The 11,327-nt window shown below is 52.3% G+C and overlaps 2 protein-coding genes across 2 annotated transcripts in view; both read right to left on the reverse strand.

Moving 5' to 3' along the window:
• LOC102249097 (leukocyte immunoglobulin-like receptor subfamily B member 3) overlaps positions 1-6,288 on the reverse strand; it is a 15,016-nt gene extending 8,728 nt beyond the window's left edge. The window contains exons 1-4 of the mRNA XM_014535339.1: positions 6,255-6,288; positions 6,060-6,095; positions 5,608-5,895; positions 5,337-5,466 (exon numbers count right to left, since the gene is read on the reverse strand). Of these exons, the coding sequence (XP_014390825.1) occupies positions 5,337-5,466; positions 5,608-5,895; positions 6,060-6,095; positions 6,255-6,288 (488 nt within the window). The remainder of the gene's footprint in view (positions 1-5,336; positions 5,467-5,607; positions 5,896-6,059; positions 6,096-6,254) is intronic.
• A 2,824-nt stretch (positions 6,289-9,112) lies between these two features.
• Positions 9,113-11,327, reverse strand: part of LOC102249386 (leukocyte immunoglobulin-like receptor subfamily A member 6) — a gene marked incomplete at its 5' end in the record, with an annotated part of 3,947 nt that continues 1,732 nt past the window's right edge. Inside the window, 3 exons of the mRNA XM_014535341.1 lie at positions 9,113-9,234; positions 10,968-11,018; positions 11,294-11,319. Of these exons, the coding sequence (XP_014390827.1) occupies positions 9,113-9,234; positions 10,968-11,018; positions 11,294-11,319 (199 nt within the window). The remainder of the gene's footprint in view (positions 9,235-10,967; positions 11,019-11,293; positions 11,320-11,327) is intronic.

Here is an 11,327-nt window from a genome sequence, read left to right on the forward strand (position 1 = left end):
TGTTGCAAAAGGTAAGAGTTCCTTCTTTATTTTACAGCTGCACAATATTCCATTGTGTAAATATACCATAGCTTTCATCTGCTGGTGGGCACTTGGGCTGTTTCCAGATCTTGGCTTTTGTAAATAAGGCTGCTGTGATCATAGAGGGGCATAGATATTTGTGGATTTATTGATGATAAGCCATTCTGAAAGGTGTGCAGTTTCAATTTGCATCTCTCTGATGATTAGTGATGTTGAGCATCTGTTCATATATCTACTGGCCGTTGGTGTGCCCTTTTTGGAGAAGTGTCTATCTAGGTCCTATGCCCATTTTTTTATTGGATTGTTTGGGGGGTTTTGGTGTTGAGCTTTATAAGTTCCTTATAAATGTTGGACAATAAGCCCTTGTCAGATGTATTGGCTAGTAGTTCTCCATTCGGTGGGTTGTCTTTTCATTTTGTTGATGGTTTTCTTTCCTATGCAAAGCTGTATCATTATCTCCGTATGCCTTCATTTAGAAAAAAATTTCTATTGTTTAAATAATCATTTTTTAATTGACCATTTTTATTAAAGCATAGTTGACATACAATGTCATATTAGTTTCAGGTATACAACATGGATATGATATTTATTATTGACTATCTTCCCTTCCCCTTCCCACCGATCCTTCTTTCCCTCCCATCTGGCAACCATCAGTTTGTTATTTATTTCTATGGGTCTGTTTTTGTTTCCTTTGCTTTGAGGATGCGAAAAATCCCAGAGGTAAGTGACATCTTTCCTTGTCTGAATCATTTCACTCCGGTCCATTCATGTTGTCCAAAATGGCAGGATTTCATTCTGTTTATGGCTGGTTTATATTCCATTGTACATACACACCACATCTTTATCATCTAATTGTCTATGGATCTAAATATTCAAAGCAATGTTTTCTTTTGTTTTTCTAAATCCTTGACAGGATAGATTAGGCCATTGGTTTTTTAAGGTTCTTAATTTTATTATTTCATAGGTTTGATGTGTCATATTTACATTACAATTCCAGTTAAAACATTCACTTTGTTCACACATTGATTATTGGGAAGTCTGTTACTTTGATTTCCAAATGTAGAGATATTGGCTTATCTTTCACTATAGAATGAGGTGACTCCCCGAGAGTCCCAGGGTTTCCTCAGGTCTCCACGGTTGGTGGGGCACTAGCCAAGTGTCCATAGGGGTATCTTTCCTGTCTTCTGGGGTCCCTGCATACCCCTTCCTGGAGTGTGGTGGTCTGAGTCCATCCTGAGCTAGTGGATGGCTAGAGCAGCGTACACACTGGGGTCATCTGAGGGCTCCTTTGATGGGGAGAATGGGGGTGCACTTGTCTGTTGTCTATGGGCCAATAGGTTCAGCTGTGAGTAGGGCACATCCTGGGGGGCATCAGATGCAGCCTGGAGCAGGGGGAGAGAAAGGGATGAAACATGGTTGGGGTTTGAGAAGCCTCAGGGCCTGGGGAGGATGGGACCCACCTGTCTGTCCATCTGTCTGTTCTCTTCTGCTTGTCTGTCCTTCATGTCCAAACATTCCCCTGATAGGAAAGAAAGAGAGGTGGTCATTCCCTGCCTGAGTCTTGATGTTGAGCAGTTCACCTGACCGTACAGACTCCCTTGGGGCCTTCATCCTGCCTGCTCTGCTGGAGAGAGACAGTGAGACAGAACAGCGTCTCCTTGATTTCACTGTTGAAACCCTCCTGTCAATTACCCTCATGTTGCCAGATCCAGCAATAAATTAAAAAGATCACACACCATGACCAAGGAGGACTTTCTCTGGAGATGCAAGGATGGTTCAATATTCGCAAATCAATAAACGTGACACACCACATAAACAAAATGAAGGATAAAAATCACATGATCTTATCAAAAATTCTGAAAAAGCACTTGTGAGAATGTTTCCTATTCATGAGGTTGAGAAGGATGAAAGATGACCTTACCTCTGTCCATCTGTGCTGACAGTGAGTGTATTTTTCCTAGGTTTTCTGATTTGAGATTCTGGAGAAATCCTTTTCTCAGCTGACCTTCTCCATCTATTTGGTTTCCTGTACCAGGTGCTCTGAGCCCCCTCCTGTGACCGAGGTCACCCCCTTCCCTACTCACCTGAGGTCCTGCATTTGCTCTGACACCAATGTCGTAGGAGGACAAAGAGAAGAAGGGAGAACAGCAGGACCAAGGCCACCGAGACCCCTATCCAGTACCATTTGGGACCTAGGACATCAGTGACATCATAAATGAGCCAATGATGCTGTTTAATGAGCCCCTACTGTGTGCGAGGCACATGCTGCTGTCTGTCACTCATCTCCTCTCACCTCACAGCACTCATGCACCAGGCATGACTGACGCCACAACCCACTTCACTGAGGCTCAGAGAGGTTAATCATGTGCCTCAGGTCACCCAGCCTGGACGGGGCAGAGCTAGGACTGGAACCCAAAACTGTAGGTTCCCTGTGCTGGCCTCATGCTGCCCCCCGGGGGACACCAGCTTCGTGCTCAAGACTATTCCTCTGCAGGAGCCTGTCCATGTCTCATCTGGAGCTGAGGGTCCTTCCTCATTAACCGCTCCCAGCACAGCAGGGACAGGAGGGGCAGGGTGAGGGGTGGACTCTAGTCTCTCCTGGATCCATCCCCACCCTGCAGGCCCTGATGCCCCCTTGGGAAGGTCCGGCTGGGCTGGAGGCTCGGCCCTCCTTAGCTCTGTGAGGCCCTTATGTCACCTCATCTCCCAGCAGCCTGTGAGCAGGATGGGACCAGGGAGGAGCAGACAGGAACCCGACACTCAGAGGAGAGAAGGGACCAGCCAGCCCCACAGCAGGAGCAGCAGAGCCAGGAGCTGAACCATGGCTGATCCACCCTGTTCCCTCCTCTGATCTGAGCCTGAGCTGAGGGGTAGGACTGGGTGCCCGGACCCTTGTCCTGCCTGTCCCTCCCTGTACAGTGTCACCGTCACTGAGACAGAGGGGACAGGCCCCATAACATCACGTCCTGGGGACTTCCCTGTGAGGCCCCCTCTCCCAGGAGGTCAGGGCCAGAACTGACAGGAAATGTATGATCTGGTCTAGGATTCTTTCCCTTTTACAGTTGGAGACACTGAGGCCCAGACAGGAGATGGGTAGGTCCAAATAAGTGACGTCAAAGGGGACCGAACCCCTTATAGCTCAGCCCCTGTCTCCACATGGGAGCACCCACCACCTCCGCACAAAGCCCTTCAATTACCTGTCTGTGTGCCTGACCCCGTGGGTGGGAGAGACTATCCTCAGAGCCTCCTAGGTTCAGGATGGGGCAGGAGGGCTGGGGGTTGCCATCTCCCCACATAGGACCAGCTCCTCCTCTCCAGCCTGCACCCCACATCTCCCTCTGCCATGACCACCACACCCAACACCAGGCTCAGACCCTGGGACTCCCAGCCCCCCTAGGACACAAGCCGGTCCTTGAGGATCTGGGTCACTCGATCCCCTGACAGACTCTCAAGACTTGCTGGGGGCGGGGGCTGTGCTCCCTCTGAGCAGAGCTCCCCGGGACTCACCAGCTGTGGAGGTGGGCCCTGTGGGTGGGGGACTGGGGCCTCCAGAGGGTCCTGGAAATGAGGACAAGAAAGAGGGTGAGAGGCTTGGGCTGATCCTGGACCCCATTTCACACAGACACCCTCTTACATCTGTACTGTGGCCCCTGAGGCCCTCCCACTGCTTCAGTATCCAGGTGAGGGGGAGGGGGTGGACGGGGTGAGAGGCCACTAAGGAAAAGATCTCCTAGGGGTGCCATAACCGGTTTGGCTCAGTGGATAGAGCGTCGGCCTGTGGACTCAAGGGTCCCGGGTTAGATTCCGGTCAAGGGCATGTACCTTGGTTGCGGGCACATCCCCAGTGGGGAGTGTGCATGAGGCAGCTGATCGATGTTTCTCTCTCATCCATGTTTCTAACTCTCTATCCCTCTCCCTTCCTCTCCTTTCTGTAAAAAATCAATAAAATATATATATTTTAAAAGATCTCCTAGGTGTGACCATCCCGAGAGCCCCTCACCCCAGTTTCTGCCCATAGTGCTTCTGGGGACAAGACCCTGAGCTGACAGCTCAGAAGACAGGTCAGGGGCCCGCACCTGAGACCAGGAGCTCCAAGGACTCACTGGGGAGTGACAGCAGGAAGGGGGAGGTGCTGTGTGAGCTGTAGCACCTGTAGGTGCCCCCGTGGGCTGAGGTCACAGGACTCATGGAGAACTCTGCCTGATACTGCTGAGCTCTGTGCTTTGATCTCTGACGCAGGAGGGGACCGGCTGCCCCCTCCTTGGACAGAAGGAACGTGTCCCTCGGGCTCTGTGACTGACACAGCAGGGTCACGTTCTCTCCTGAGGCCACCCTGAGGCCTGGCTGCACCGAGAGGGAGGGTCTGTCAGGCAGGTGTCCTAGAGAGAGGGAGCGAGGGTGAGGGCTGCCTGCCCACCTTGTTCCGACCTGAGTAACTAGGCCTCTCTCTGAGGACCTTCCTCTCTGTTTGTCTCTTTTTCTGAATCTCCCCCTCTCCCCTGCCACCCCCTGCCTCACTCTGTCTCTCTCCCTCCCTGGGGCCTGCACTGTCATTCTGGCCTCACCACCAGAGACCCCAGCAGGGCCAGTGCAGAGTCTGGGCCCCTGATTGAACCCACTGGCTCCTCACCTGCCACCAGGATGTCCAGGGGGTCACTGGGGGCCGACCACTCAGAGGAGAGGTTGTATCCACCGTAGCATCTGTACCGACCCCCGTGGGAGCTGCTCACAGTGCCCAGGGGGAAGTGGGCCTGAGAGAGCCCAGCCTGGGGCAGCAGGATAAGGCTCTGGGGGAAGTCCCATCCCCCCTTCTTGTGCAGAGCGAATCTGTCATAGCCGACATCAGAGCGACACTGGAGGGTCAGGCTCTGCCCAGAGGCCACAATGGGACCCTGCTGGGTCAGGAGGGAGGGTTTCCCAGACACACCTGGGGAGACCAAAAGTGAATTGCAGGGGCTGCTCCTCTCATAAACCCCTTTTCCTGGCCTGGCCCCAGGTCTCACTGTCTCTGTGTCTCTGGCCCAGGAGCCTTTGTTCTGCCCTCCTGCCATCCACTCACATGGGGCTCCCCTCAAAGTACTGATCCTAATGACATCCCAGTTTCATGCCCAAATCAATGGATGGGACAATAATGTGACTCACCTGAGACCAGGAGCTCCAGGGCATCACTGGGGTGTGAGCACACATGGGGGCTGTCCCTGTAGCAGCCATGGAGTCTGAACGTCCACCTGTGACTGGGGGTCACGTTGCCCACAGCGAAAAGGCCCTGGAACTGCCTTTTGGGTTCTGTCTGTGAGCCCAGGGCCCAGGAGAACCTGTGATCTCCCTCCTTAGTCAGAATGAACCTGTCAAATCTCTGCCCTGAGCCACACTGGAGGGTCACCTTCCCCCCTGAGGGCACCACAGGGCTGGGCAGGGCTGAGAGGCTGGGTTTGCTATAGGCTCCTAGGAGAGGAGGAGGCAGCCTGTTAAAGGGCTCAGACCTCCCTCATGTCCCCCAGGGCTGGGCTGTGAGAGGGAGACCTGAGAGCAGACCCCCTTCCTGAGGGCATAGCTTGAGGCTGGGACCCCTGAGTGTCCTCTCACCTGTCATCACCACCAGCTCCAGAGGGTCACTGCGCTCTGACCAACCATCAGGGCTGAGATAGTGACAGTCATATATCCCAGCACCATGCTGTGTCAGGCTTGTGATCCTGAACATGCCCTTGTCCATCGGATCTAGTGGTTTCACTCTGCCCCACAGCAATATGCTTCCCTCTTTGTGAAAACAGAACTCCTTGGCCTCCCCGGTCCACTGGCACCAGATGGTCACGGGGCTCCCCCAGGACATCACAGAAGCTGGCTCAGCCCAGAGGGTGGGTTTGAGGAGGCTCCCTGGAAGAAAACCGGAGGTTGCATTACCAAGACCTTCCCACCTTCATTTCCTACCTTAGTGCTAGAAACTCCTCTTTTATCACCTCAACCCAGCACCTCTGTGCTCCCTCCTGAGTCCCAGGGGTGAAGTAAGAGGAGGGACATGGAGCCTGGGGAGGACTCACCTGCCTGCACTCGGGTCCTCTGGTCCAGACTCAGCCCTGGAAGAGAGTCCCTGTCAGAGATTTGCACCCGGATGTCTGAGCTGATTCCCTTCCCATCAGGGCCCCGTCCACTCAAGCTGCCTGAGCCTGAGGTTCCCCATGAACAAGAGGATGCAGCTGCCCCTCCTGCTCCCCCTCCCCGTGTCCACAACTGACCGAGGCAGAGAAGAGCAGAGAGGATGGACGCCATGGCTTCTGCTCTGAGGGCTCCTGCTCTGCAGATGGAGGAAGCCTGAGCTGCAGAACAGAGTCTCACAGGATGTGACGAGTTAAAGGCTGTTGAAACCCTTTGGGGTTACCACACCCCACAGCAAGGAGACAGACCTGCCCTAGGCCTGGCTCTTCATCTCCCCAGAATGAGGGCTCACATGGCATCCTGGTTTCAGGAGGCTGGTCAGCAGTGTCTGAGGTCTCACCTGATCCTCAGGGTCTCATGTGTCTGCTGGTTTGACTCCTGCTCAGGGAGGGTGAGACTCAGGTTCTGGTCCTGAATCAGCCCCTGAAAGTCTGGCTCTGAACAGCCCAATGGGACACCCGACCACGGCTCTTGAAGAAGCTCATTTATAAAAGATTCTGCTGCACAGTTTCCCTGTGGCTTCAGCATTTCCTCAACTTACCCTGGTTTAGGTTCCTGGTAGGTTCCCATCCCCTACTGACCCTTTGTGTTTCCTGCCTTTTTCATGTTCATTATTCAGTGTAAGTGTTGGTACCACCCTGTGGTTTGATGCACATTTATTTCTTCTATGATTTATAAAGCTCAAAACCTTTTATTGAAACATTTTTTTGTTACTCCTCACCTGAGGATATTATTTCCAATGATTTTTAGAGAGGATGGAAGGGAGAAAGAGAGAGAAACATCAATGTGAGAGAGATGCGTCAATTCTTTGCATCCCAACGAGGGTTGAGGAGCAAATCTGCAACCAAGGCACGTGCCTTTGACCTGGAAGTAAACCTGTGACTGTTTGGTGTTCAGGCTGATGCTCTAGCCACTGAGAAACACCAGCCAAGGCCAGCTCATCACCTTTATATAATGTCACTGCAAATTTGCATGCCAATATCAGTTGCTTGATAAAGGTGTTTGCTTACTTTTTCTATTGCTCTCTGCTGCCACATTACAGATCTGTAATATTTCTTAAGTGATCTGAGTGCCAGTCCGTGGACTCATTTTGGCATCGCAAATATCGTCTTTATTATCTCCCTCGTGTCTACAAGGAACAGAAGTTCTTCATCTTAGTGGATTCCACTGTGTCCATGTCCCTCCTAAGTTTGTGTTCTTGTGTCCACATCGAGGAAAAATGTGTCTCCCACAAACCAGTAAGATAGTTTCCCCCTTTTCTTTTTGCAAAAGAAAAAGTAGTTGGTTTATTTTTCACATTTTGATCCATTGCCCATCTGACATTGATTACTGCAAATGGTCGAGGCAGGTAAGACGTTTACTGTGTCCCACAGACTCACCTACTGGCCCAGCAGCATGTGATGGAAAAGCCATGACCACCCCCAGCCCGGCAAGGGTCTGTCACGATCCAGGTGACTCCATACGAGGGGTCTGATCTGGAGTCTTCCTTCTGCTCCTCTGGACAAGGCATCTCTGCTTTTCAATTTCTCAAAATACCACTATCTCCATCTGCATTGAATGGCTGGTTTCATTTCCTCCATATCTCAGTCTAGAACAGTGATGGCAAACCTTTTGAGCTCAGCATGTCAGCATTTTGAAAAACCCTAACTTAACTCTGGTTCTGTCTCGCATATAGAAATTTTTTGATATTTGCAACCATAGTAAAACAAAGACTTGTATTTTTTGATATTTATTTTATATATTTAAATGCCATTTAACAAAGAAAAATCAACCAAAAAAATGAGTTCGTGTGTCATCTCTGACACGCGTGTCATAGGTTCGCCATCACTGGTCTAAAAGATTTCTCACCATCTTTGTGGGGAAGGCATTGGTATTGCTGAGAAGTCAAGGGAGGAAGTAGCCTGCTCAAGTGTCCTCCAACCATTCAGGATGTGGTAGCGCCACAACTGATATTTAATGTGTCTGTGCTGCTTCCTTAGAACAGGAGTCCCATGAATGTTGTTCTTGTGTGAGTCCTGATGAGTCTCCACAGTTTGGTTGATCCCTAAGCACTAAAGCACTTAGGGCACCTCTGACCTGGTGGGAGTCCTGCTTCCATAAAACTCCACGGACACCAGTGGGGCAACCTCCAAGGTATAAGGCAGCTGAAGGGAACCACGCGTGTTTCACTTGCATTTCTTTTTATTAAAGCAACAGTCACATAACATACAATTGGGCCTTCTGAAATATGAATTTCACTAGAATGCAGTAAATACACAATGTTTCAATGACAATGTCTATCTTGTTTCAAGAAAGTTTTTAACTCCCTCCTCAAAAACAAACAAACAAACAAACAAAAACAACAACAAACAGTCCATCTCCCATCTGTCCTCCTGGTCAACCCCAGACAAACCAATCTGATTTCTGTTTCTATGGATTTCCTTCTCCTGGACATTTCGAATAAATGAAATCACACAAAACCTGATTCCATTTTGTGTCCCGATTCTGTCCCTGAGCTGCATTATTATGATGTTTTCCCACTAGGGACCAGGTGCCTGTCCTTTGTTCTTTATGGTTTAAAAAAAACCCAGGGTTGTGAAGACACCTGATTTTGTTGGGATGGATGTGACGCAGCCTGAAGGTATATAGATGTGAATCCAAACCAGCCATATGGGACGGACCCTCACATCACAGGGTGAGAACAGAAGGGCAGTGGAAGAGAGTCAGCAAGGACAGGGAGGGAGGGAGAGCAGCCCAGGTGGATGGAGGAGGCGTCCTCTACAGGGACATGGCCTACATTCTCCTGCACCCAAACATCACCTACCACGTCTACTTCCCTGGCTAATCTCAACAGAGAGATTCCCCAACTATGGTCCCCACTTTCCTTCAGCACCTCCTGGGATCCTCAGATGGGCTCCAAGTCTCCCCCTCTCTGAACGGTGCGTTGTTGCCTCTGTGCTCACATGCTGGCTGCATCGAGGGTCCTTATGGGGTCGTTTTGAGCCTCAAATAGCAGCACCCCGATGACCACCAGGATCAAGCCAGCCACGCCCATCCGGATGAGATTCTCCACTGTGTAGTCTTGGGGATGGGAAAATAAGAATTGTGGGTAAAGAAGTCTCAGAGGACAGGACAGACACAAATCTCTAGGATTTTGATGTTCAACCTGGCCTCCCACCTCCCCTTGACATCAGTGACCCTGTGATGTCTGAACTTGAGGTCCTGCCTCTGCTCTGATGCCAATGTCTGATGAGGAAGAAGAGGAAGGAGAGCAGCAGGACCAAGGCCACCAAGACTCTTATCCAGTACCATTTGGGACCTAGGACATTAGTGACGTCATAAATGAACCAGTGATGCCATTTAATGAGCACCTACTGTGTGAGAGGCACATGCTAGGGTCTTCAACTCATCTCTTCTCACCTCTCAGCAGTCATGCACCAAGCATGGTTGATCCCACCAACCACTTCACTGAGGCTCCGTGGGATTAATCACATGCCCCACGCAGGATAGTGGGATAGAAACCCGGGACTGTGAGTTCCCTGTGCTGTCGTCATGCTCCACCCCCCCACCCCCCGCCATCTCTCAGATGGACAACAGCTTTGTGCTCTGGACTCCTCCTGTGCAGGGGTCTGTCAAGGTCTCATATGGAGCTGAGGGTCCTTCCCCATTACCCACTCTCAGTACAGCAGGGACAGGGATGGGCAGGGTGTGGGATGGACTCTGAGTCTCTCCTGGATCCCTCTCAACACACAGGTCTCTGACAGCCCCTAGGAAGGTTGGGCTGGGCTGGGGGATGTGCCTTCCTGAGCTCTGTGAGGCCCTTCTGTCACCTCATCTCCCAGCAGCCTGTGAGCAGGATGGGACCAGGGATGAGCAGACAGGAACCAGACACTCAGAGGAGAGAAGGGACCGCCCAGCCCCACAGCAGGAGCAGCAGAGCCAGGAGCTGAACCAGGGCTGATCCACCCTGTTCCCTCCGCTGAGCTCAGCCTGAGCTGAGGGGTAAGACTGGGTGCCCGGACCCTTGTCTTGCCTGTCCTTCCCTGTACAGTGCCACCGCCACGATGTCGGAGTGCAGGCTGGGGCGGTGAACCTGGTCGCATTTGGGGAGAAGGCAGCCCCCACCCTCCTTCCCCATCCTCATCCACAGGAGGCTCTGGGGATCGGTCTCTCCCACCCACAGGGTCAGGCATACAGATGGGGTAATGGGGGCTCTGTGGGAGGTGGTGGGTGCCTCCATGGGAGACAGGGGGGACAGGCCCCATAACATCACGTTCTGGGGCCTTCCCTGTGAAGCCCCTCTCCCAGGATGTCAGGGACAGAACTGACAGGAAATCTAAGCTCTGGACAAGGATTCTCTCCTTTTACACCTGGAGACATTGAGGCCCAGTCAGGGGAAGGGTGAGTCCAAGTCAGCAAATCCAGAGGGGCCTGGACCCCCGCATGGCTCAGCCCCTGTCCCTCATGGAGGCATCCACCACCTCCCACAGAGCCCCACATTTACCCATTTATATGCCTGACCCCGTGGGTGGAGAGACCGATCCCCAGAGCCTCCTGTGGATGAGGATGGGGCAGGAGGATGGGAGCTGCCTTCTCCCCACATGGGACCAGGTTCACCGTCCCAGCCTGCGCCCCAACATCGTCCTCTGCCATTACCACCCCTCCCATCACCTGCCTCAGACCATGGGACTCCCAGCCTCCCTGGGACACAAGCCCGTCCTTGAGGATCTGGGTCACTCTATCCCCTAACAGACTCTCAGGACTTGGGCGGGGCTGGGCTGTGCTCCCTCTGAGCAGAGCTCCCTGGGACTCACCAGCTGTGGAGGTGGGCCCTGTGGGTGGGGGGCTGGGGCTTCCAGAGGGTCCTGGAAATGATGACAGGAAGAGGGTGAGAGGCTTGGGCTGAGCCTGGAACCCATTTCACAGACACCTTCTTTCATCTGTGCTGTGGACCCTGAGACCCTCCCACTGCTTCAGTATTCAGGTGAGGGGGAGGGGGTGGATGGGGTGGGAGGCCTCTAAGGAAAAGATCTCCTCGGGGTGACCATCCTGAGAGCCCCAAACTCCCTTACAGCCCATAATACTTCTGGGTACAGGACCCGGAGTTGACAGCTCAGCCGATAGGGTTTGGGCCCCTCACCTGAGACCAGGAGCTCCAGGGGCTCACTGGGGAG

Source organism: Myotis brandtii, unplaced genomic scaffold (genome assembly GCF_000412655.1).
Source record: "Myotis brandtii unplaced genomic scaffold, ASM41265v1 scaffold1425, whole genome shotgun sequence".
In the NCBI taxonomy this organism is placed as follows: Eukaryota; Metazoa; Chordata; class Mammalia; order Chiroptera; family Vespertilionidae; genus Myotis; species Myotis brandtii.